The sequence below is a fragment of the Berghia stephanieae genome, chromosome 9 (assembly GCF_034508935.2).
Source record: "Berghia stephanieae isolate SIO BIC M18660-M18661 chromosome 9, UCSD_Bste_1.3, whole genome shotgun sequence".
Lineage (NCBI taxonomy): Eukaryota > Metazoa > Mollusca > Gastropoda > Nudibranchia > Aeolidiidae > Berghia > Berghia stephanieae.
The window spans coordinates 8,589,521-8,617,388 of record NC_088368.1 but is presented as its reverse complement, the minus strand read 5'-3'; the positions used below and the strand labels follow the sequence as shown (position 1 = coordinate 8,617,388).

At 34.8% G+C, this 27,868-nt stretch overlaps 2 protein-coding genes across 8 annotated transcripts in view; both read left to right on the top strand.

Moving 5' to 3' along the window:
• LOC144979613 (glutamate--cysteine ligase regulatory subunit-like) overlaps window positions 1-13,609 on the top strand; it is a 31,426-nt gene extending 17,817 nt beyond the window's left edge. For 2 of the 6 annotated variants that reach the window (XM_078926404.1, XM_078926405.1), the window contains 7 exons: window positions 3,151-3,296; window positions 5,863-6,010; window positions 8,067-8,126; window positions 9,294-9,382; window positions 9,575-9,703; window positions 11,414-11,528; window positions 12,715-13,609. In XM_078926404.1, coding sequence (XP_078782530.1) covers window positions 3,151-3,296; window positions 5,863-6,010; window positions 8,067-8,126; window positions 9,294-9,382; window positions 9,575-9,703; window positions 11,414-11,528; window positions 12,715-12,896 — 869 coding nt within the window. In that variant the 3' untranslated portion in view covers window positions 12,897-13,609. Of the gene's footprint in view, window positions 1-1,196; window positions 1,450-1,650; window positions 1,670-3,150; window positions 3,297-5,862; window positions 6,011-8,066; window positions 8,127-9,293; window positions 9,383-9,574; window positions 9,704-11,413; window positions 11,529-12,714 lie in introns of those variants that run through there. The other 4 variants (XM_078926407.1, XM_078926406.1, XM_078926408.1 and 1 more) reach the window with 4 other exon arrangements.
• Window positions 13,610-18,553: 4,944 nt separating this feature from the next.
• LOC144979611 (aminopeptidase B-like) overlaps window positions 18,554-27,868 on the top strand; it is a 33,075-nt gene continuing 23,760 nt past the window's right edge. The window contains exons 1-2 of one of the 2 annotated variants that reach the window (XM_078926394.1): window positions 18,554-18,909; window positions 26,612-26,792. In XM_078926394.1, coding sequence (XP_078782520.1) covers window positions 26,627-26,792 — 166 coding nt within the window. In that variant the 5' untranslated portion in view covers window positions 18,554-18,909; window positions 26,612-26,626. Of the gene's footprint in view, window positions 18,910-19,933; window positions 20,057-26,611; window positions 26,793-27,868 lie in introns of those variants that run through there. The other variant, XM_078926392.1, reaches the window with a different exon arrangement.

The following is a 27,868-nucleotide window of genomic DNA, read 5'->3' as shown; positions in this document are numbered from 1 at the left end:
ATGATATCAGTTTATTGTTTGGTTCCATTTACCATTTTTTTCCACTTTCATGTATGTTGTCATCAAATTGTATGATTTATTGGCGAAAGCCTAAGATTGAATAAACTTTGTAATATCGTATGGTAATCATCATTGTCGACGACATCGTCGTTGTCATCATAATAATCATCATCATTAACAACAAAAACAACAACATTAACAACAAGTACTACAATAGCAATAAAAACAATTCAACATCATTATACAATTTCCGTCATCGTCTCCACAACTATCATTATAACCAACAGCACCACCAAAACCACTACCATAATTACATCCTCCCTCACCGTCTCCTCTTCCTCCTCCTCCTCCTCTACCACCACCACCGCTACCACTATTCCAACCACTACCACCACCGGCACAATCATTCTAACCACCAAGAGAGCAGTAAAAATGATGCAATTTGAGCTCTGAATGAAACTCGAGTCATATCGCTGTTGTTGCTTCTCGATGAAAACTTTAAAGTTACTACGTACTACTGAAAACCAGTAATGTAATAGAAATATTAATCTCGCCGTTGAGGGATTAAAGAATCTCTTTAATTTTTCGAGTGAACGAAATGGACTTGTATTGTCAAGGTGTTGTCGCATTATGTCTCGTCACTTTATTTATTTTGTTGTATTCTCTTTCGTGATTCATTTTTGATTACGTTTGGAATAATTAAAAATCTACTGGTATTGTCATTTCATTGTGAGTGTGATTATTTGTGGTTGAAATAATTTTTTTTTTTAAGGTGAAAAAAAAAAGATATATATATATATATCTGCCCACCCTTCCATATATATATATGACCGACTCATCTTTGCCCCACCACTATAAATAGGCTAGAACCGCTACTCGTGGTTGATTACCATTAGTATTGCCAGTAGAACACAAAATTAATAAATCAAGGTTCCTTAATTAAATTAAAGTTGTTGAAATCGGGTTATTGATCATTGTTTGGAGAATGATTAGAAAAAGTTGATAACAACTTGAGTTTGGACTAATAAACTTGCCAAGCAGAGAGAGAGAGAGAGAGAGAGAGAGAGAGAGAGAGAGAGAGAGAGAGAGAGAGAGAGAGAGAGAGAGAGAGAGAGAGAGAGAGAGAGAATGTTGGGGAGGTGGGTGGAGGGAGGGTCATTATAGTTTTTAATTATTCCCCTTTGAGAGCTCTTCAAAATGAACTTGTTCTTTAGTGTAAGTTGTGAAGTGTGAAGGAAACGAAAGAAACTCAGGAAAATAAAAGAGGTGAGAGGAACTTTATTTATCTTTGAATTACTTATCTCTCGTCGATCAAATAATATAACCCGAGGGGGGAGTAGAGTAGAATTTATCTCCATATAACCGCTGAGTCACTGCGTGGAAAGCCAGAGTAAGTACGAAATGAATGTGACTACACATTTATACAGATTAATAACTGAGGAGGTATTGGTGAGGTTAGATTTAGATTCATCACCAGCCCAACACCACGAATACGAATTGAATATAATATTAACAAATGACATTTAATTTTATGATTCAAGAAGCAGAGTAGAGAGTGTAATAAGTGTCTTATAGGGTGTCATTCCATAAACAGGACAGCCGCCACTTCAATGACTTTTGGAAAATATACCGTTGCTCACCTGGAGTTACAGTTACAGTTACAAATAAAGTAAAGTTAATAGAATAGTGGTCGAAGTCGAAGTCTAGAGTTTTAATTTTTAAATTTATCAACTCATTTATCTCAATAAACTGGACTGGCAGGGTTAACATAACATTAATAAATTTTCTGTCTACAATTAGGGTTAGAGCGCCCAGGACTCTCAGGCACAAAATACAACTAACCATGAAGGCGACCCCTCAACTTAGTCTTAGTGAATTTACGGGAGACCTTCCATAAGCTACTACATCCCAACAAGTATTCTTGTTCTAGTAGGGGGGGGGGAAACTTTTTTTTAAAGTCTCCCCCCTCCCAAACCCCCTACAAGAAGTTCTAGTGTAGGGGGTTTGGGAGGGGGGAGACTTAAAAAAAAAAAAAAAAAGTTTCCCCCCTCCCAAACCCCCTACTAAACAATAATACTTGGGATGTGGTAGCTTATGGAAGGTCTCCCGAATTTACTAATGACTACTAATACTAATGGATACTAATAGTTATTGAATTGAAGTGGCGCATGTGATTTTCATGATGTTGCACTTGGTTGAATTGTAATGAATTATTATTATGAAAACCCTTTATTGATGATTTGGACCATCGACTCTGGTGGCCTTTTTATGCACTTCCATTGGAGGTGTACAAAAATGCACCGTTTTTATGCACCTCCATTTTTTATGGCGCTTGCAACACATTTAGTTTAGGTCGTATCAGCGCCATGCATTTCCATTTGAGGTATAAAAAATACACCGTTTTTATGCACCTCCATTGGCAGTGCTGGTTAATTAACAAAAAGGTTGCTGCTTGAAGGAAAAAATAACGATAAGTGTAGAATTGTAAGCTTCAATTTATTAGATGAAGACATACTGTGAACATTCCGGGTGTCCCCTTTATCAACAAAACACGATGAAGAAAACACTAAGGACGAATGAGATACAAAAACAATGATGTGACAGGAAATAGAATACCCCTTTGTAAGGAAGTACGAATTAAAATATGACAATAAATTTATATTATTAAAATTATTAACGTACCGTATGTACCACCATTGGGGGTGTAAACATGCGATGTAAAAATAGACCCACAGAAAAAAGAGGCTTCTCTCTCTCTCTCTCTCTCTCTCTCTCTCTCTCTCTCTCTCTCTCTCTCTCTCTCTCTCTCTCTCTCTCTCTCTCTCAACGTTAAATCCACCACCACCACCATCATCCTCATTTTCGTAGTCGTCATCATCACTATCATCATCATCACAACTACTATCACCAAGACTAGTTCCAAATGAATACAAACATGTGAAACAGAATACCGTCATAAGTTGCCTTGATTCATTTTTATCAATATTTATAGGATGGAGTGGGATTATATTCTTGCATATATAGGATTTCATGAATATCTTTTCAGGTGCTTTTTTAAAATTATTATTTTGTTGAAAACACAAAATCTTAATATATCTTTCAATTGATTCTTTCTTCTTTTGTTTTCTTTTAAAAAATAATTGATCACAGGAAAGAAGTGTCCATTTGAAAGTGACAGAAAAATGGCGGATGAGCTTCCCCTTTTCCCAAAAGCAACCTCAATGTACCTGCACAGTGGCAACATGATTAACTGGAACAGACTAAAGAGGCGACCAAATTTATCATCATCTGATGAGGTAATTAGATTCATTTTTCAATACAGTGCAACCCCTGAATAACAACATTGCCCGGGACTGGAAAATTATGTCGCTATCCAGGGTTTTCAAGATGACGGGGAAAAGGTAGCGTGGTGAGGCCTGTGAATACATATCAGTGGGATGCGCGGACCTGTGCCTGAGAGATGACACGTCCCAACAATGTTAAAATGTGTATTTCTTTTGTTTATAAAGGATATTCCAGTTACACTGTCACTTTCCAATAATCGTAAACAGTGCTCAAACACCATTTTACCATTTGAGAGAATAAAATGCCAGTATGATAATATTGCACAAGAATACAGATGCACACATCTAGTTTTGATTTTAATAAAAATTCATGCGATACTGCTGATGAGTTTTGAATACCAAAATTTTTATTTAAGTGCACCAAAATTTACAAACACTTAAAATTAGTAGATCCACATCTTGTGATATTAAAAAGAACCCCAACTAACTAGATATCAACCACAATGATATATAAAATTTGGACTTATATTTAGAAAAACAACTGATTTTTAAAAATGAAGATAGTAAAGTGAAAGAGGCTGCTTTTGTTTTACCCGCTATTTCAATATAAGACCATAAATATCCACAATTGCCCCAATTGGACACTACACTGCCTGAAATCAGTTAACCTCCACTGACCTCAGACAGGTAGCTTACAGGGAAGGTTAATGGACCCCCCGAGAGTTTCATCCGCTGATAGATTTCTTTTGCTGTGGTTCCATATGAACTAACGCTGATTCCACGCAGTGTTGTAACCGTGTGTTCTGATTGGTCGGTAACAAAGCAATCTCATTGGGGGGGGGGGATATCCAAACAAATTTCAATTGCATACAGCAGAATCAGTTGCCTGTTAAAAAGAAGTCATTTTTGTATCTGCACTCTTACAATATTCATCATTGCCCATAGCTAAATACTCGTATAGTGGGGTCATCTATGTAAAATACCTCTAATAAAGACATAAGGTCAAGCATGATTTCACTACCTCTCATCCAGTTAGTGATCATGCTCAACTTCACATAGAAAGTGAGACACCATACAGCTCAATCATTATATAGTCTTTCAGAGCCGTAAGACCCATTGAGGTGGAGTTTAACATGACTAGTTTCTGTGGCGTTAATCAGACAAGAGCAATAGACTTCGTGGCAATAAGTGACCTAGTTTTCCTTGACAGATGAAAGGTCAAAGGTTTGAAGTCCTAAAAACAATCGTGTTTAGCTTGTGATAAAACATTATTTGTTCAGCTTGGGATAAAAATGGCTGGTTTTTCTTTTTAAAATCAATATGAATTCTTAATAAAAAGAATTTTAAAGGAATAGGGTGTAGTATTCCCATGGTTTAGAAAAGAAGGAATTGATTAGTTTACAGTTTTGAAATTAACTTGGACAGTTTTTGAGAAGAGATTCGGACAAAGTAGACAATACAACAAACAAACAAACAAAAAATGAAAATTAATAAAAGGCACAGAGAGATAGATAGAGAGAAAGAAAAGAGAGAGAGAGAGAGAGAGAGAGAGAGAAGGGGGAGAGCGATATTGCTATAGAGGGTGGAAAGAGAAAGAAGATGAGGAGGAGGAGGGAAAAGAAGACGAAGTAGAGAGAGAGAAGGTTAGAAAGTGTGGTAGAGAGAAAAAGAAGAAGAAGAATGAGGAGGAGATGAAGAAATGTTACCCCGTCCATGTCCTGGCAGGTGAACTTTATAAAATAACTGAGGCAATCGCCCAAGGCTCTTCTTTTCGTCAATTGAGTTTTAGACAAAAAGAAACGACAGCTATTCCAGAAAAGTCAGTCTTTTTACTTATTATCTTCACTCTATTTATTTACAAACTTGTACGACTTCCATTGACCTGGTAGAGAATAGAAGGTCGGAGGTGATGAATTGCTGACCCACTTATTCATTTTTCCTAAATCAGAACGAGTAATTTTACTTCATTCCCATTGGACAGGATGCTAGTCTTATCACAGAGAACTCTCTGTCAGCTCTTACAGACAGAAATACCCAACCACTTCTGTGGGACAAGAGGGTCAGAAGGTTTTTCAAAGCTTATCAGACCAATGTCTAGACCGAGGAACACCCTGGGGCCATTGTCGTTTGTCAAATTCTACTTACTTTACTTTTTTCTTTTGTAATTTAGTTGGTGAGATTTGAATCTTTCTTTCCTGGATTAAATTATTTTCTTAAATAGTCTTTTACTGAAGCTTTTCGTATAATTTTATCTCCGGATATTTTATGTTTTAAAGTACCAGTACCATACTTATTTTTGTTATTTTCTAATGAATTGGTATTTGGGGGGGAGGGGGGTGGTTTGTTTTGTTTAGTTCGTATTTGGGGGGTAGGGTGGTTGGGTTTTTATTCTTTTCAAAAAGTGAATTATAAAAATATGTTCCATATTTTAAACAGACACATGACTTCAATTTCATATTCTTTAATGTATAGAATTATAGGTTTGTTTCTTTTTAAACTTGAATTATTTTTTAAAGAAAAAAAGTTTGGTTTTTGTTGATAAAAACTTGAAATTATTTTCTTCTTCTATTATGACCAGCTTTGTGAGGTTATCACCGATACTCTCAATGCTTACGTGGAAGCTGCAGACAAAACAGAATTACAATATGTCACTGAGGTTTACAAAGTGAAGTCAGAGAATGTGGAGGTCATTGAAGAAAGTGAAAGAGGGGATGTCAAAATAACAGGTTTGTATTGTACAGACAATTGTTTCAGGTCCATATCGTAGGAAATGAGGGCGAATATATTAGTCTGTTAATATTTTCGGGAAAATATTATTTTTTAAAATAATTGTTAGTCTGATATGGCCAAAAAGTCACAGGAAGAATTATTATAATATCCTTTATCCTAAAACAAAGTGTAATGGTCATTGTTGGGCTGGCACCTTACAAAAAAAAAACAATGTATTTGGCCATATTGTAATAGAGCTGATTTCTTTTAGCCAACTCCATTAGGCCGTACCATATTTCATCGTATTTTTCTCTATGAGTGCACATATTGCTACGGTCAGGTTGCTCTGCAGCATGGAGTCCTTGCAATTTATTGCGGTACGACTGGATTACGGGTGGTCAGCAAATTACGATTTATTGCAGTCTGGCCGATTTGAGTCTTGGTTGTATCACCCTTATAAGTCATTTTCTTAGCATTGTTTGACGAAGTAACGTCTTCATGCAGTAATTTACGAACAGAATGTACTCATCATAATGGCACACATTTAGTGATGATCATTACTGGTGATTCAATTGAAAGAGTGCAAGATAGAAATGGATGAGAAAGCAGTACGTACAGAAAATGCTTGCTTTAAAAATAAAGCCAGTGGCAGTTGAAAGCGCCAGAAAATGAGCTGAAGCCATCATGGGATGCTGATACGGTGCCATGAAAAGTCATGAAAACTGATGTAGGTGGGAGTGGTTATGAAACAATGTTTCAATGTGGAAAATGGATGATGATTTTCCATTACAACTAAACACGGATAAACTAAAGTTCCAGAGGGAGTGTCTCCAGCATTCACCTTGATGATCATTTAGATTCAGGAAATAGAGGTGTCATGGAGGATAAAACATGCAATCCTTCAACACCTTCAGAAGTTTTTGCCAGTTGATCTTAAAACAGTTGAAAAGTGTTGTCTTTTGAAATGGCTCAGGCGTGGTGACTGCGTTTTAAAACAGTCACAATGGCAAGCTTATTGCAAGCCTTTAGGAAGGATTCGTCACTTGTACTATCAGCAGACAGAACGATTTACAAACTGTCAACCTCTCTATCATCAAAAGCATGGTGGGATTTTCAGGTCAAAATACACTGACCCGGACAACGCTGCTGAAAATATTTTGTTTGGTTTTTGATTGACGCATTCCATGTCAAGAATACAATATGGCACTGAATAAAGACACTCGGCATATAATCTTTCACACGAACATTGCTCAACTATTTGTGAGTGATTTTTTTCAGCTCACTTGCGATGTCTTCAAAAACATGATGACACTAATCTGGACAGGGATTTAATAATGAGAGACCATGTGCTTTATACAACATTTCCTGTATTTTAAACTTACAGTCCGTACATGAGGTGACAAAACAAAAGAAACAATAGATGAATGTGCATAGTGTCAGATTAATATTCACAAGCTATGGATGTTCCATGAAGTTTGCAAAGCTCAATCAAATCTTCTGTCAACAAACTTGATGCCTAAATACAAACAGATGATTTGGCAACATTAAAATAGCTGTCCATGCCATTCTCAAAACAGCTAGTTATGACGACATCCGTCAGCCTACAGAAATCCCCTTGAAAAATTCATAGAATCAGCCCAAAATATGATTGAAACCAGTTCATTTCTCTTCTTTTTTATTTCTCTCTCTCTCTCTCTCTCTCTCTCTCTCTCTCTCTCTCTCTCTCTCTCTCTCTCTCTCTCTCTCTCTCTCTCTCTCTCTTTCTTTCTCTCTATGTGTGTCTGTGTATGTGTGTATATATGTTACGTGGTATGTCTTTGTTTTTGTTTTCTAAATAATGGATAAAAACGTCACTTGATTTGTGGTCCACTTCCAATATTCTTGCGATCCCAAATTTCCGATTTGTGAATTTTTAAAAACTTGATTTTTTAAAAATAATGTTGGTGACATTAGGTCTGCATACTTACCCAATCAAATCAAATAAATAATAACTTCAATTGTTTGTGTTTACAGTGTATATATATGCAATTGAGCCTGGTTCTTGTTATATTCCTTTATTTCTGTTTATAACAGTGAAAGTTTTCATCTGTGACTCACAATCCCCAAATGTTATCGGCGATGCCATCACTAAAGGTTAGTATTAATAAAAAAACTGTGCAATACCCCTACAAATATTGGAATTAGACTTTGGGAACATGCTGTTGTAGAAACTAAAAAGGATATATTCAAATGTAAACCAATATATTACAATGCTATTTCATGGAAATGTCAATTTTTTCATTAAATGAAATCTTTATTGAAATAAATTTATTTAAATGTGAAACCCATTACAGTTATGAGAGTAGACTGATATGATAGAATAATGATTAACTGTAGGACTTGCAAAGTCTAGACTGATTGCGGCAGTCAGTGATAAATAATATGTGTTGCAGCCCAAAAACCCAACAAAAACTATCAATCTATTAAAATGGGACATGAGTATTTTGCAGTTTATTCTATCTTGATATCTTAATTAAGACCCGAGATATGGCGTTTTATAGACGCCCAGATGAGAAAACTTTAAACTGAGAAAATAGGGTTTAAAGTCAAGTATGAGAAATATGAGAACTATTTTTGAAATTTCATTTGATTGACATCGACTGAAGTAGACATGGAATGTGTAATAAATTCATGCGCACTACGTTTCATTAAGTGACTTCTGTTTTGACTTAAATATTGATACCAAACATGCAAAGATAGCTGGCTAAAAATTGGAGTTTGAGTTGGAAGAAAAGACAATTGACATATTTTCAATATTTCGGCTTCATGTTTCTTTGTTTGAACAAGGATAGGGTGATTAGATTACTTATTTAACACATTTATAGTTTGTCCATAAGTGATTTTCTTACTTTTAATCGGTAATTAAAATATTGTAGCTGCTTTTTCAACTGAAATCCACCAAAATCCGAATTTGGGTTTTTAAAACTTTTTTTCTCCTGTTTCTCAGGTTCACTTAGTGTGACTTTGACCAGGTTTTTCCTAGCCATCACACATATATGGACCAACTTTTGAAACAGGTTTCTATTGAGACATAAGAAATTGATTAATAATTTCTTACTTTGGTTTGTGGTGGTTGGAAAACTAAAGTTTCTACACGATGTATGGTCCAAGAAGTGTGTTTTGAGATGTGATCTTGGTAATTGTAAAAGATTCTGTCGTACAAAAGATACATGCTATATTGGACGTGAGTTAATAGCTAGGGGTAACCACTGTATTTTTTAAAAATTCAACTTTAATCTTTCCCCATATTCTCAATGTCAGTGCTGAATGAGCTGGGAACCACTTTTGTTGAAACTCTCCTTCTCGCCGTCTGCCCAAGTGTTGGAGAGGACCAAGATCCAGAGGAAGTTGTAAGTGTTTTCTTTATTTTACATGTTTTAATTTTGTTGTTTTCAAGGAGTATGTGAATTTCAAATGTCTTGAAAATGGATTTAAAAAACAATTGTATTTCATTTTCTTTTTTTTCTTTTTTTTTGAAGAGAATAATTTTCTAATCTGATTAGATTGGTTTGACCAAAAGATTTGACTATTTATTTCTCCAGGTGACTTTGTCCACAGTTGAAGGCTATTGGAAAGCCATGGAGGAGTTAGTGGCAAATGACAAAGTTCTCTCCCTCGGTATATGTGACTTTGGAAAAGAAGGGCTTGAGACTCTTTACAATTGGGCACAGGTATGCAATGTTGGGACACTTTTTTTTTTAATCTTTCTAATTGCCTTATTTGAAATATATAAAAAACGGAAAATTAACTTGAGAGATTTTTTATTTTGAAAAATAAATATCAATAATCAACATAACAAAACAACAATGAGTAGGCCTATATCAATATGACTATGACATGTGCCAAATGGATTCCATTTCACTAGATTTTTCTCAAATTTTAGACAAAAATAAAGTATTTGTAGCCCATTCCTACCTTAAGCAAACAGTTACAATCTTGAATTTACTGCCCTTTCAATGATTTTTGGGATTAAAACGGACAGATCCACATCTAACCTAATATTCTATGTCTGTTACGAAATGACATTGTTTCGATTGAATTCTTCTCTCAACATTTCTGTAACCAAGTCTTACATTTAGATGAAAAGCATTTTGATTTAACTTACTCCAGTTTTCAAGCAAAAACTGAGCAGCCTTTGCTTTGATGACAATTAACTCATAGTTGAAAGGAAGATAACCATGCCCCTTGACCTTTAATCCCCTATATAACAATGATTCAAACAGTCTGAACAGTCGATATTCAGTAAACTCTGGAATTACTGTCAATGATATGTTTTAAATTAAATACTTGCCTGTTCTACCTCCAAGATCAATCGTGCAAACACACAAATCTATGTGTAACCTTTAAGAGCTGAGTGACATAGCTTCACCACTTCATTCAGTCTATTGTTTGTATACAGCTAGTTTGAGAGTTTGTCACAAATCTCGTGTTTTGTTTGGTCAAAAACCTACTGGTTATTTTTTTATCAATAGGACATTATTTGTCAGCAAGTTGACATTGATGATGAGTTAAAGATTGAAATTGATGATATAGAAAAAAATGATATTATATTGATTGCAAAGGTAATATTGGTGCAGAGATTTAATTGACTGATGAGAAAGTTGAAGTAAGTTGATGCCTCCCTGTGCATGTAAACAACGATTTTCATACCTATGTGTGCGTGATACATCAATTATTTCTGTATAAGTGAACATTCTGACATTTTATGATAATAACATTAATTTAATGAAATAACTGATTTTTTTTAATCATGAAAATATTGTCAAGCCAAGTCGTTTCTCTTCCCTCAAGCATCTGTGGGTGCTACCCTTGATGGGAGAAGAAAAAAAAAACCAAGACATTGGGCCTATTATGTACTTGAAATTATGTTACTAAAAGAAAAGAAGACACATAATTAAAATGTGTTCTTAACAAGCCCTAGTATCTCAAAAATCAACAGAATTCTCTTCTGTCAAAATGGCACTTATCCGCCTTTAACAAATGATCAGAACATATACCATCCAATGGATTCCATGGCAAACTGGGATTGACGGAAATGAAGAAGGGGACATTCTGGCTAAACAAGGGGCAAACATGGAACAGATTGAAGAGCCTCAAACATTGAAGAACAAAAACCATAATGGGATGTTAAAGAAATGTGGAATTCATTCTATTACAAAGACTTACAATGACAGGGTACGAAACACTAGATGCCCTCAAAACTTGGCCCTGTTGATACTGGCATATGCTCTTGCCAAAATGATAATGAAACTGTGCCTCGTGCTGTCTGGTCAACAGTCATGATCAATTTGTACATGTATATGAAAAATAAGGAGACGAAATTCACTTAGAAATGTTTATTTACTGTTTTGTTGGGGTTTTTTTCATAATTTTTTAATCAGGTAAAACCATGTGTCAATCAAGTCAATCTAGAATCGTGTTGTGTCTTACCCAAGGATCTGACTGAGTATGCTAAATCCATCAATGTTCAACTTTTGACTCACAATGACAGACCTGGTAAGCAGTCATTTTTGTAATTTTTCTTTTTCAATCTCTGAAACAGCAATCTCGGAGTGCAAATATTTTTTTCATTAAGTTTTACAAAATGAATAAGAAATAGATTGAAGGCACAAAGTACACCATTTTATTTGTAGACTCAAAGTGTTATTGATATCACGAGTACTGTTCGAAAAACAAGACAAAAATTATCATAACTCAAGATTGAAATTTGTGAAGAAATCAATAACAAGATATCACAAAGTTATTTCCTGTACACCCTGTCAGCATTTTAATTGTTTGAGTGTCAACTGAGTGGGCAGGGAGGTACATAGTGTGTCTTCTATCCCCTTATATCTGTTTTCCAACATGCTTTCTCTCTTTGTCTTGGAATGAGATTACTTGGTTTTGTCCTGGCCCTGACTTGAGTCCTAGCTGGGAGGGAAACAGTCAAATGCATAGTTATTGTTTTGGGAGATGATATTTTTTTCCTTGTAAATCTTCTCTCTGTTATGTATTATTATATGTTATTTTGAATGTATAATGTAAGCATTTGAGTGTATTCCTCTTTGTTGGATTTTGTGCTTATATCCGGATGAGACTTATATGTGAGCTCAAACTAAGTACATTGGTGGTGTGCTCTTGGAATCTACATCTGATCCCTGTTTGTTTCCAGTTCCCCTATGTCTTACTTTTTCTTGGATGCCTTAATTGTAATTCTATAACTTTTTACTATCCCATTTTCTTCCTTTTTACTGGCGCTAATTTAACCTAAATGTGTTGCAAGCAATGTAAAACCCTTAAAAACAAAACAAACAAAAACATGAGTGTCAACTGCATATGCTTCCATCATAGAACAATTTTGTATTTGGTGGAGCACCAGTTAAACCTTCTTCCTCATTTAAGCATTGCAAATTGTTGAATATGTAATCTTTTTACCGTTTTTGGTGCTATATTCGTGTCAGATGTTTTCTTTGAGTGATAAGTGCCACTCGTGGGTTGACAAAAGAATAGTGCACCCTGATCTAGGGTGAGGTTACTTATTTAATTCCCCACACACAGCATGACAGATATGACATCGTCTTCCTTCCCTTTAAGAGATGAGTACCCTACTGCTATACCAACTTGTCCCCATGTTGATGTTCTTTTTTTTATGGCTCAATTTCTTTTCATAGAATTCTCATTTATACTTCTATCATTTTACCAGCTTTTATCACCAAGGAACTCCTCCAGGAAAAGATGGCAAGTGTTACAACAGAAAGAGACAGCGATGCCTGGACTCCGGAGTGGGTGGTTCGATACTCTGGGATACTCAAGTGTCGAGGAATCATCAAGACAAAGGGTTATATATTCCATGCAATGAGAGATAACAAAAAGCGGATTTTATAATTCAAATGTTTTTCTATATATTTTTCAAATGACTGAAATATGCTGCTTTAAGCTATGGATTCAGACAGAAATGAAGACAAAGAATATAGGTACAGTTGTAGTGAACGAAAATATTTTTCATGTTTTCCCTTTATAAAAATACAAACTCTTATACGATAAATCAGGACAAAATGAGGAAAAGATTGTGACTAAATCATTAACGATCACTCTAAACTTGTAACTATTGATTTGAACTTTTTTTCGGGAGTCCTGAACATCAAAAAATTTTTATGATTTAATTGTCGAAACCAGCTGTTTATTAAAAAAAAAACAATTTTATGTGTTTTATCTGGAAATATTGATAATCATGTATTATTTTACATATGAATGGAAGGTCTCTGAATAGGATTTATCTTTACTTCGTAAAAATATGATTGGTTAAAATTTTCAGCGACACTATTAGAGAACAACGTCATTGATATATTCTTTGTTTTCATTCTCATGTGTATTTTACATGTTCTAATTATTAGCCACCATTATTACCATTATTTTTTTTTTTTTTTTTCGTGGTCTTTATTGTCATATTAGTTATACTAATTTAAAACAGTGTGAGTCAGAAAATGCTGAACTAATATTACTCAATATGAATAAAGAATTAGATGAAGATTAATGATAAACAATGATAACATAGATAATTTAACATTCAATTTTTCTCCGAGTTTAGCAGGTGATTTTTTTTTTTTAATTTCTTTGTTTTTGGTTCGTTTTTATAATTTGAAACCCACTGCAGTGTAATCAATTGGTGTTGGTGAATACAACATTCCACAGCAGCAGTTCGTCGAAGACCTTCCATTATAATTATAAACTGAGTTCTCATTGGAAATCATTTTTTAAAATGTTCAATAGTCGCAAATGCTCATGATGATAATGTTCACTATTGATTTACATACGTAACTCTTTTGTGTATTAGTTTTTTAAAGTGTGTATTTCAGATATCCCAGTATTTTTTCCCCTTAAGTTGCTATAAAGGACACTCAAAGAGGAGGAGGGGGGGGGTGGGGGTTAGTATTTTTTATTTTTTATTTCAATTGTTACTTTAATTGATGAAAATTAATATCATGGTACATTGTATTACATATTAAAATGGTCATAAAATATAATATAATAATATAACACCGGTATATTATCATAGTACAATTTATTCTATTTCATTTCATCATAACCATTGGAATCACTTCTTAGAATCCTAGGTTACTTGTAGATAAAAGTTATGCAGAACAATGGCAAAGTTGATGGGAAGTGTTGGGAGTGATCAGTGAATATAAAAACATTTCTTTCTCTTTTCTGCAGAGAAGGAAATTAATAATGGACTTGGTTCATTTTGATAAATTTCAGGCACAAATTCTTTTATTGCATGTTTCATTTCACTCGTGGCCTTTTTTTTTCTTCATAACTTAAAGCAGATGAGTAATGATTTATCAAACGATATATATATATATATATATATATATATATATAATATATATATAATATATATATATATATATATATATATATATATGTCTTTATCTATGTGTGTTTGTGTGTGTGCGCGTGTGTGTATGCGTGTGTGTGTGTGTTTGTAATAATTATTGCTTTATATACACTATTATAGTTTGTTTTTGTTTTTTTTTAATCAGTATTTTCCCCCTATGACCTAACTCTATCAAACAGAAGAAAAGGATTTCAGTAAAATCTGATTACAGTGAACATTGAAAACGCTAACAAAGGGCAGCAATCCAAAGATATGTCGTTTATTTGGTTAACACATTCATTACAGTCTAGATGTGCTAGCCTAGCCCCTAAATCACCAACAAACAGAGACTCTCACTTTTTATAGTGTTGACAAAATCAAATTCTTTTTTTTTTAATTATTCAGATTTCTGTGACTTCATACATTTCATTGACTGCCCATTGCACATCTCTAGGCCCTTAATCTTTATTGTTTGATGGAATACTAGTCCCAAGGAAGTTCAACTTTTAACCTTTATGGCCTAATTGAGTCAATTTACTAGGAGTTGAGAACTCTAATATTCATTAATCAGTGACACCTTTTGATTTATTTATAATTTGCAATCACTATATTTGAGTCAGAAATTGCAGGAATTAAGATAAATTACAGTGCACAACAAGTCCCTTGAATTTCAGTTTAACTGGTTTTCACCGTAACATGTATGGGAGCGTTCACATATTACGTCATCAAAAATTTGCCCTTTTTAGACCCCCCCCCCCCTCCCCCAAGTCATCACTTGTCATCATTGACCTGACCCCCCCCCCCCCCCCAACAGATGATGACGTCATCTAATTTAATAAAAACTAAAAGATAACTTTAATTTCACAATATTTATTATTCGTTTTTCAAACCATAAACATAGATTATCAACGTTTAATAAAACACATTCAGACATTTTATTAATTTCAGAAACTGTTGATAATTTATGTTTTACGATACAATGGGGACATAAAATTTTAATTTGCAAATATAAAATCTAACAAACATTATTTAAAGTAGGCTACTTGGTGCAGGTGCTATTAAAAAAAATTCAGAAAGTGTAATTTAAAATAGTATAGGAGGCAAATTATTTTATAGCATATTAGTCTTTTAGTGGAATGAATTTCTGTTTCAATTTCCAAACATAAAATTAATTGATTCAAAAATGTTTCTGCCTTGGACCTCTGGCAATGTACTATAAATAGTATCATCAATTTCATCTTCATGCCGCATTTTCGTGAATGGTCTTTCATTGCTGTGATCGAGGAGTGATACAATGAACATTTAGGGCAAGTTCGCCTTTTGAGAAGTGATACCCCTTTCCCATTTTGTTTCTTGAGAGATGGGCAATACTCATCATAGCAATTTATCTTTAGCTGTTTTGAAAGGAACAAACTTTGAAATAGGCTTAATTTGCCTATGTTTTGATGACATCATCTTGGGTCTGACCCCCCCCCCCCCCTCTCCCCCATGTCAACACATGTCAACATTTGGTAGACCCCCCCTCCCCCCCTAGCTGATGACGTAATATGTGAACGCTCCCTATGTATACTCAGAATTTTATTTTTCTTTCAATTGAAATATTAGCTTCCAAATATAAGCACACAACCTGTGATAATAACTGCTTTTGCGTTTTTATTACTTTTATTGGCTTTTGAAATAATAATTTTTAATTACTCGTTTGTTTGTTCACTCTTTTGTTTTCTCTTCAACTGGATCATGCAAGTCTTTCTCTATTACTGTATCTACTCGTATCGGTGGGTTTTTTTTTTGTGGTGATAGCTGACTACCGGTCTAAGAGGGAGAAAAACATGACCATGAGAGGTAACATGATTTCAAACACAATCCTATTAACCTCGAGGTATGAATTGTGTTGTCTTTGATTTGGTTTTCTGTCATTGTACAGATTCCATGGATGCTAAATCGCCGACAGCCAGCGGGTCGGTTTTTGTCAAGCCAGAATGACACTTTGCCAGTTTTCCGTTTACCTGAGATGCCAAAACTTCGATTTAACTTGGACTTTTTAAAAATAATTCTGGTCTGGATCTAAAATTATATCACTATCACCATTACTTCAACCACCACCACAACATCTTCATCACTACCATTACCACATCCACCACCACTAAATCATTGAGAGACGCACTCTCTATCAGAATGGCCTGCCGATGGGACCTTGACCTACTCTCCAGCACAGCAGTTTCCTGGAACTCATTCGAATGCCCCAATTTTTTTCCTTATTATTCTTTGTTATCATTCCATTCCTTCCTCGAACTAATTTTTACCTCGAACACGGTTTCCTGGTAAATGAGGTATCACTTTTAAAATATTATTATATACATACTTTTATAAAATAAAAATATAACTGATAATCTTATTTTGATGAAAAGTTCACAGTGCACCAGTTAAATCGTTTCTCGGTCATCTTTTAGTCTGAGTTACGGAACCGTGAAGTCAGTGATTCCAAGGGTGGGTCATCTTAATCTTGGGTACATTCCTTATTATTTTTCATTCTTTGCAACACATCACTGAACTTTTCATCAAAATCAGTTTATTGGTTATATTTTTATTTGACAAAAGTATGTACCTACTTTATAACATTTCGAAAATTATATCCCATTAACAAAACGATAGATAAGAGACACGCATGCGCAATGGTATGTTGACGTTCTCTCTGTAAGGGCATGTCTCAGTTACGTGATCGCAAGTCATGGTTGGCATAAGAAGCCCATTAAAAAAAAAAAAGTTAAAAAACATTTTCTTTTATTGAATTTACACAGTAAAAAAGGGTATTCTTTCTTTTCTGTTGGTGAATACATTTTGAAATAAATTACGGAAAATACTTCGGGGTCCAGTAATTTCCGAGTAATATCCTATAACACCGTTTCTCAGTAAAACAAAATGGACGCGTCCAATTTCTAAGAATTGGACTTTCACGCCGTGCTTTAGGGCCTAAGAAAACATTATATTTTGTGTTAAGCTTGCAGATCTCTCTCTCTCTCTCTCTCTCTCTCTCTCTCTCTCTCTCTCTCTCTCTCTCTCTCTCTCTCTCTCTCTCTATCTATCTCTTCCCTCCCTCTCCTCCCCCCTTTCTCTCTCTTCCCTTCCTCTCCTTGTAATTCTAGAATTTGACTATCCCATTTTCTTCATTTTTACTGGCGCTGATATGACCTAAACGTGTTGCAAGCGCTATAAAAACCCTTAAAAATAAAACAAAACAAATTTTCACCATCCAAACTTCTTGTATACTGTCGGCTGAAACGGCATAAAAGTGTCGCAAGAGCTGTGAACCAACCCTTACAGATAAACAGATCTGACAGTTGGCAGCTAGCGTTAGCTATTCTCTCCCTCCCCCCCCCCCCCCCCCCCCCCCCCCCCCCAAACTAAAAGACATGTTCCCTGTCGTTACATATTCATATGTAACAACACTGTAACATGAAAAGTCATGCTTGCTGTAGCTATCGATAATCTTGTCCGATACAACGCTAACACGACGTACACTTATATGTAGGTCTGATCGTACAATTTATGATGGGTTCATTGTTGTAATGGAATCTCAAAGAGTGACACAAATTATTGTCCATTACAAAAAATGTTAAAATATGCCCATAATTGCGTTCAGATATCAGACCTGCATATCGCACGTCGCGCTAACACTTCCTGCCTATATGAGTGACAGCTACACGATAAGTAAAAGAATTCATTATAAAACAGCCTAAATCACCCATGATGAAAATGCGCGTTATAAATGTCATGTATTATTATGATTAAATACCCTAAATTATTAATTCTGAAACAGGGAAAAGGCAGGTTATCCCACAGACCAGAGGGAGGGGCAGACAAAACAACAGCGGTTTTATTTTGGCCAATTGCCGCCATCTTGTTTCAAGTGTAATCAGTAATCAACTGAAACGAGAATATAGAGAGAGATGGACGTTATAATGGCTGCAAATAAATCCGTCAACAAATCAAGGTTAATTTAACTCTATCAAAGTGATGAAATAATTTAGACTAAATCGCACAGCGCCCCTGGTTGCATAAAAATTAATATGGCGGCGCTCGACCTCTCACAGCCACTTTTTTTTTTTTTTACGACGTTTTCCTGTCTGCCCCTCTCTCTGGTCTGTGGGTTACCCAAGTGGGCTGTGACATGAAAGGTCAGGGTTGAGAGTTGAAAGTTGATTCTCCTTTCACAACAACTTGGCCAACTACAGCGTCCCCCCCCCCCCCCCCCCCCCCCCCCCCCCCTCCTCTGACTGATGAAAAGTGAATAAAAACGCCTCCACTTCTTCCGTTAGGTATTATCCACATTTATTTAAACATTAAAGGCGTTTGGAGGCTCGAATGTGACGCCTCATGTGATACTGATAAAAGTAAATTATCTCGTGATCAAGATTCAAGAGCGGTGTACGTGTTCCAGTCACTGATACTGTTAGTTACACACACCACAGTACAAGTACAGTGAGGATTTCTGTCAGTGTCACTAACGTCCAACTCATTTTGGTGAGTAAATAAGTTTGACTATATTTTACATCTTTACCCTGATTCTGATATTATGGTAATATCGAACGCCTTCAATTTCAAGATCTTTCATTTTCTTCTAGATAGTTTTGAGGGAGGTCCATAGAGAATACAGGACTAGAGACGACAAATGTCATCAAAAGTGGCTAGTGAGAGGTCGAGAGCCGCCATTTTCTTTTGTATGCAACCAGGGACGCTGTGCGATTTAATCTCTTTATGAATGACTTTGACTGAGCTCGATTAACCTTGATTTGTGGACGGAAAATAGAAAAAAAGGCCAGGTTTATGATGATAAACCAAATTAGACATTAAACTACACTTTTACTTGTACATTTTAGAATTGGCTCCAATGATCGCGTTTATATTAATAACTTTAAAACATATTATGAATAATTTATAACTCCCTTATTTGTGGGTCGATTTTGTCATTCGTGGTATCAATTTTATTCTAATAAAGAGATAGGAACTTGAGAGTTATTTTTTGTGACGCGAAATTATTACTTTGTAATTTTAGCACTAAGAAAAGTAGTTGGTAAATAAATTTGGTACACCTCTTTGATCTACCGCCACCGTCCATTCGTGTAGAATTGTGAATCTCACCATCGATGTATTACGCTATTGTTACGCAAGGAATATAACACCTTTTTGAGTAGGCCTAAAAGCTAAAATCTAAAAGTAAAAAATATAATTCTGAGGAATTTGAAAGTTACATTGTTGAAATCAGCTTGAAAAAAAACAAGAAATTGGTCCTTATTTCAGAAAAATCGGTTGAAAACCAACTGTTTTACGAATAAATTTGATTTAAAAAATTGCTTTTGTTTATATTATTAGATTTTTATAGCAACTTTTTTTATTTATCGGCCAATTTTATTGAATTTTATATCATTCTTTATATCTCAATGAGACGAGATCAGTGATATACTTTGTTTGTTTAAAATGTAACTAGAACATAATTTGGCTTTTTTACCTATCAACCGTGCCTGGATAATATATTCAGCAACGTGGTGATTGTGACGCAACTATGCCATTAGCGACTTCCAGTGTTTCAACGATGGTTCAGTTCATTGTTGACGGCTGTTTAGCCATGAGTGACCGTAGAAAACGAAAAGGCGACTGCAGACATCAAAGGGTAGGCTTATATCATCAAAGGATGTCTACATGATTGACATGGCCATATAGGGAACTCATTATCTACTTCCCCATAAAGAATCTGAACACGAGAGGTCGAGCACCGCCATTTTCTTTTTTATGCAACCAGGGATGATTAGCCACTAAAAAGTGGCTGTTGCCTGGTCTGCTCCTAGTAGTCTGGGGGGAGGCCTTCCGAAAACTCCTAGTACTCCTAGAAAGGGAAACAACTCATATATTCCCTCAATTAACCATAAGAAAAAATAAAACCTAGTACCTTTAACTTACCCTAATAGGAAAAACAAACACCCTATCACCTTTACGAAGACTTATGTAACCCGAATAGAAAAACAATCCTCCGACCTCGAGCTAATAGTAATAGAGAGAAAAAAACTTAGGACTGCTTTGCACTACCTTTCAATCCTTCACAAATCAAAACAATGGTCAAATTAGGAAATTTAAACTTTCACAAATCTATCTAGGTTTGTTCTAGAGTTTTTAAAATACTTCTATATGATGACAAATTGAATAAATAAACACATGACAAAAGATCCACGATGAAAATACAAATTGAAAGAAATGCTAGCGCTAGGAGCTTTCGGAAGGTCTCCCAGTTTTGGTTCAGAAAGAGCTATTTGATGTCTGTTACTGTTACAGTTACATTGTGCCTGTTGTTAGAGTTAGACGTCTACAACTTGGATGTTGATCATTGCTGTTGATTCATCAACAAAAGTCAGACGAAGTCAAAGACAAAGTTTCAACTTCCCAACAACATGAAGTTTAAACAGAGAGCTGGCACAAATTATATAAAAACCCAAGATAGTAAATACAAGGGGGATATTGCAATTCATGTCTCAAACCAACTTTCATGTCGTCTCCAACCGATCTATCGCACTAGATTAGATTGAGTGTAATTAACAATTGAAAATCATCGCAAATGTCCACTAGTCAAAAATGAAAACATGCAAAATATAAGTATGTTTCTATTGAGCTCTCTTAGAAAATCATCCCTATTTTTTTTTTTAAGATTTACTTTTAGGCTGGCACTATTTCTCCGAACGTTCAGGAAAATAAACTTGAACTCTATTTCTCAGAACATTCGGGAAAATTAACTCTATTTCTCCAAACGTTTGGAAAAATATAATGGAATTCTATGTCTCAGAAAGTTCGATGAAATAAACTTGAACACTATTCTAATTCAAATTCTCGAATGTTCAGCAAAATATTGATGAACTCTATTTTCCCGAATACTCCGTAAAATAATTGCTATAGTTACACAGACTCCAATCCGAATACCAAATAGCCTTTAAGTTGAGGAGGCGAGTCTTTTCTTCTTCTTTATTTATTGTTTATTTGTTTTTGTTATTGTTAAGAAAAGACAGAGGAGAGATTGCAAGTTGTCAGTTGTCCAACACCAAAATTATTTTAATTTTATGTTGTTTTTTTTTTTGTTTTTTTTTGTTTGTTTCAGTTTTCATTTTTTCCCCCCATTCTTCAATTATCTCTTGGGGGGGGGGGGGGGGGGGGGGGTTCAAGGACTACTCATAAAATTGTCTGGCTAAAAACAATTCCTCCACATGCTAGGGGAAATAAATTTGAACTCTAATTCAAATTTTTGAATGCTCTGCAAAACAATGCTCAACTCTATTTTCCCGATTGCTCAGTAAAATAAGGTTATGGTTATACAGACTCCAATCCGAATAGCCTTTATGTTTTTTTTTTCTTCATCTTTATTTATGGTATTTTTTTGTTTGTTTGTTTGTCTTTTTTTTCTTTTTTTTTTTTTTTTGTTAAAAAACAGAGGAGAGATTGCAAGTTGACAACTGTCCAACACAAAAATTATATTTCTTTTCTTTTTTGTTTCATTTTCATTTTAATATCTTTTTTCATTCTTCAATTTTCTCTTTGTTTAAAAAATATTGTTTATTTTAGGGGGGGGGGGGGGGGGATTATCTAGCTCTAGAGCATGCTTCCTCCCGGTCCTCGTAGAAATGGCAGAATAATAAAAGATGTCACCAAACTCTCGCAAATGAGTAACCAAAAAATCTCGAGAACGGAAACAGGAAACTGTTTGGAGAAATAGAGTTCCCAGAGAGTTCTGAGAAATAGTCACTTCTTGACCCCCCTCCTCCCTCTGAACACACATACAGACAGAGAGACAAGCTTCTTGATCACAAATCACTAAATTGTCAATGTTTACTTATTTTTGATAGTTTGAATACCTTCAGCATAACATGACCTATGGATTGTGAGTTATTCCAATATGTAGAGTGTGAAATTTAATGTAATAAATTTGCTTGTTACTCGGAGATGAGATGCTTTTGTCTTTCAAAAACAACTAAGTCTAAGTATCACTTCAAATAAATAGAAAAAAAAGGTAAAATATGGAACCAATTTTCTCAGCCCATGTATGTGTCTGATTATTCTTAGCACAATATTTTGAAAAGGGAGGTTTTTGCATAAATATATCCATTAAAAATTAAACTGTTAAATTGATGATAACAGTTTTGGTTTAAACAGTCACAAAACATGCTTCCCCTCCCCTCAGAGACCAAGAATTAATGTTAATAAGCATGATTGATAAACATAAAAGCATTTTGTCAGAATTGATTGGAATATGTGTCATCATCATCATCATCATCATCATCATCATCATTTATTCTCATCATCATCGTCATCATCATCATTATCCTCACCATCATCGTCATCATCATCACCTACATCACCAGCATCATCATCATCGTCATCATATACATCTTCATCATCATTATCAGCATCATAATCATAACTGTTCCTGTTGTCATTTTGTTATGATCTCTTCATGTCTGCTTCTCTGCAAAGTAATGTTTGTTACCACCTGATTGATGAGTGATATTCAAGAGTCAATTGTACGTGCGTGTGGTTGTATATGAATGTGTTATTAGCCTGCTTGAGTGTGGGGTGTGTATGTCCATTTTACCATAACATTATTTTATATTGGCATCAATGTTAACATAAATGAACTTCCATTTCCTTGGACAATAAAGTTCTATTATTGTATTAGATGCCTACATAATTTTCTGTTGTAAGATGGCGAGTAATCACTCTGAAGATACCCATCCAAATACACAATTTAGTGGGACTGTGAGATCAACGCTATGTGTGATCAATATGATCTTTGTGTGAAATGTTTTCCCCAAAGAAATAGTGATCTTGTCAAATCTGGCATGTAGAAAAGAAATTCAAAATTTTAAAGTGAATGTGTCAATAAAAACCTAAAATACTACGATAAATCAAAAGGACCCAGAGAAGAGGGGAGCAGGGAGGAAAAGATGTAAGCTAATTAAACCCTTTCGTGTGTTACTTTTCAATTTCCTAGTATTTTACACACCATTTAAAACAATGCATTGTTGGTCCAGATTTCCTTGGCTACCAAAAACAATAATATTGTTTACTTTCGTCATCATTTGTCCTGAGTGTCTAGATTTTTTGTGAAGTATTATTGTTTTTAGTGAAAAATTACTGCTTTTGTTTTACATTCTGCAATCCTAAAGGCGCAAGTTGAACAGGATATTTTGCAACAATAAAGTTTGTAAAAATAAGCACCTACTTAAGAGTTTTAAATTATTTTTCTTATCAGATAAGAAATAACAAACTTTTGTTTTACGAATAAATATATCCTGTATTGATTTATTTTACTGATGTTATCAATCTTAAAGTATTTTTAGAAATCCGATTCTCTGACACTGACATTGCGTTGTTTAAGATTTATGAAAAGCTAGTCATTAAAACGTCAAATTTTTTAATATGTTCTCTTCCTCAAACATTGAAGATCATTGCCACCTTTTTACTTTTTGTGTAAAAAAGCCTGGAATTTTTAATTAAAATATAAAATATTTCGTTTTTATGCAGTTCAAATTTTACACCCGTTTAAAAAGGTATCTATCTGGGTTTTTTTTTTAAACCACCAATATATACTTACTTACTTACTTATCCGAACCAGCGACCACCTGAGCTCTAGCCCTTCGGTCTTGTGCCATGACGTAGAAGTTAGATGTCTTTTGTAGTTGTTCCAGGTGACTATAAAGTGTGTTACTGATGCTTGGATTTGGTGGGAGGAATGTGCATCTCAGGTCTTCAAGAGGTTGACATTCAAGCAAGTGGTGTGTTACTGTTTCATTGGGTGTTGACATAGGGGGCAGGAAGGGGATGTGTCTTTGTAATTTTGCTTAAATGGTTGTTGAGCGGTATGTGTTGTGTTCTTAGTTGAAAGATGATGCTTTGCTGGTGTCTTCTGAGCTTATTTAGGCAATCAGTCTTTACAGGAGTGGTCATATGGGAAAACATACATCTACCCGTGGTGCTCATTGCCCAACTGTTCATCCATTCTTCTCTCTTATTTGTTTTGATTATTTGTTTCGCTGTGTCTAAGGAAACTGGAATTGATGAACCACCAATATATAAAAGTATATTCATTAGAAAATACATTAAACCATAATTCCCTAGATAAAATACAGTGTAGACACACGTCATTTGAATTTCACCAAAAAAAAAAAAAAAAAAAAAAATGGGCCATAAAAAGATAAGGCTGTTTTGTCTTTTACCCTCGACACCACGACCCGATAAGTCTCCATATAATATCAGGTAGGGACAGACCAGTTTTACCTGCCAAACTAAGCTGAACGTTATATTTCCCAGGAATTTGAACCAGTCTAGCAAGTCAATGAGGCGTTCAAATAAGAGAAGAAGTTTGAAAACTGAAGTCATATCTATCTTTACCACCTCGCCAGGTTTCTAAGAATTGGACTTAGACGTCTATACTTATATGGGCATATTATTATTTTGTATTGGCTTTGCAGTTAGCCTCTATCTCTCCCCTCCCCCCCTCTCTCTCTCTCTCTCTCTCTCTCTCTCTCTCTCTCTCTCTCTCTCTCTTTCCCTCTCTCTCTTTCTCTCTCTCTCTTTCTCCCCCTCTCTCTCTTCTCTCTCTCTCTCTCTCTCTCTCTCTCTCTCTCTCTCTCTCTCTCTCTCTCTTTTTTTTTTTTTTTTTTTTTCTCTCTCTCTGGTGAATTCTGTCATTATTTTTCACAACATCAACAACTTTTACTTTCAAGCATATCTGAAAATTATCAAGATATCGCATATTTGACCACAAAAATAGACTTAGATTTATTTTTTAATGTACAGGAAAGCCAAGTTTCGTCGATTTATCTTGGTTGATGCTAAAGTTATGGCGCAATTTCATTAAAATTCAACCAAGATCAGGTACAATTTTTTAGAAAGAAATCCCTATATAAGGGTTATACAAAATATTGTGACCGGAAAAAAAAAATCCATAATTTCTGAAATTATTGATGGATTTTCAAAATTTAAAAACCTCTTTTTTTCTGTTCAAATGGAGCTTTGATTCAATATCAGTTTTAAGTCGATATGTCGAAAAATAATGCAAAAAAAAAAAGATTATTGCTAACTTTTATTTTTTGTCCACTATGCTATACTATAACAGTATTCCACGTCGATACTTTGAAGCCTTACAGTATGAGTCACACATTCGTGCAATTTTTCAGGCTTTTTTTTTTTTAATTTGCCTGCCTGGGTAGGGAGCCTGACCTCCCATAGTGGGCAGGGAGGTACATACTGTGCCTTCTATCCCCTTATATCTATTTTCCAACATGCTTTCTGTCTTTGTCTTGGAATGAGATTACTTAGTTTTGTCCTGGCCCTGTTCGGAGTCCTGGCTGGGAGGGAAACAGTCGAATGCATAGTTATTGTTTTGGGAGATGATATTTTTTCCTTGTAAATCATCTCTCTGTTATGTATCATTATATTTATTTTTAATGTGTAATGTAAGCATTTGAGTGTTTTCCTCTTTGTTGGATGTTGTGCTTGTGTCCGGATGAGACTTATAGGTGATCTCAAACTAAGTACATTGGTGGTATGCTCTTGGATTCTACATCTGATCCCTATTTGTTCCTAGTTCCCCCTTTTGTCTTACTTTTTCTTGGGTGCTTTAATTGTAATTCCAGAACTTTTTACTATCCCATTTTCTTCCTTTTTACTGGCGCTGATATAACCTAAATGTGTTGCAAGCGCCGTAAAACCCTTAAAAACAAACAATACAAAACAAATTTGCCTGGTGGCCTCTAGTTAATTTTCTTTTTTTTTTATATATTATGCAGACTGTTGAATTTTGTACCCGTTGTAATTTATCAGTTAAATTCAGTAGGAGACCTGAAAAAAGGGAATTGCAATCAATAAGTTTTGATAATACCAAAGAAACCATTAATTTTTTGGTGACATTTTCAGTTAAAAACTTTCTGACAAGGAATATTTTTTTGATTTCAAAACTCAAAGATTTTCAGAGATTATTTACATGGGATGACATGGATAGATTTTCATAGAAAATGACCCCCAGATTCCTAACTTGATTAGGCAAATGCACTTCACTGTTATTTATAGTAATACTTCTAATTTCTAATTGCTCTAAAACGCCAAAATAGAATGTGCCGTGCCATTAATCATTATGATCAGAGCTTTCTCCTTTCTGGCAAAGTAACATTATTTGATATTCTTACAGGTAAAGACGTTCACTATGGCTCTCCATTCTGACAATGTAACTGATGTAGCAACCTGCTCAAATTTCAAGGAAGTGAAAACCAAGCACATTCATCTGGATTTTGTAGTCAACTTTGATGAAGAGCGAATTTATTCAACTGCTGAAATCACCTTTGTAAGCTTAAAAGATGGTTTAAAAACCGGTAGGTTAATTTGATTAACATCTGGTATTTAGTATCTCATTTTATGAGTATTTCAAAAAAAAACATGAGTATTTATATACAAGGGGTCCCTAGTCAACAGCATCACTTAACATAAAGGATGCGTCAGAGATATATCAGCCTTTAGGTGATGTTACAATTTTTTATTCAGACAGAAACAGTCATGTACTCAATTTACACCTTAGTATAGTGAGAGAATGTGAGTAAAAAGTATTTCTCAAGGACTAAAACGGACTGGAAAACAGGACCTTTCAGTCCGAAGGCTAATGTCCCACAAGACCATTTAGCAGCACATATTTTTAAAAGTTTTCTTGATATTGCAGCTTTGTGATCTTTACCTGTATACACCCGGCTTAAGATATGTAAGTCCCTGGTGTGAGTCCTGCTGTAGGCGACACTACGTTGAGTCCTTGGAAAAGGCTCTCTACTCAAGTTCTCTTCCCATACTCAGGTGTAAAGTGATAAGTGGCCGGTAACAGTGTTGCCTCAATTGAAAATAGAAGTGTAATAGTAATAGCTCCTCATAGGAATCATAGTTAGTGTTATGATTGCCCTTCCCTACCTTTCGGAACTAATTGAAAGATACAAAACCCTGTCTCCTACATTTGGCCAGTGAGTTCACATAGTTGTCCCCAGCACATGTACAAAAGCTGGAATGAGATCCTTTTCTCATTTTGGGCAGTCTGTGTGGAATGCCTTCCCACAGAGTATTCGTGAAAAATGGTCTCTTTGTCTTTTCTTAAGTGTTTGCTTAAAACCTACCTAATTAGTACTTTAGTGGATGGTATGAGAACTAAGACAGGTTTTGTGTGTGTGTGTGTGCATGTGTTTTTTATACCATAACCAAATAATTTAAGCTTATGAATCTTATATTAATGGAATTACAGAACAACTCAGGATTTCATCGTTATTAATGTTATTAGCTTGGGATCCCTTGTAAAGCACTTTAAGCATGTTTAGTAGGTATTGCACTATGTGGAAGCTCTTGTATTATATCTTTATTAGTTTAATCTAACTTTATTGGATTATTTATTGACCGAGTGGCTAGAGGAAATTTA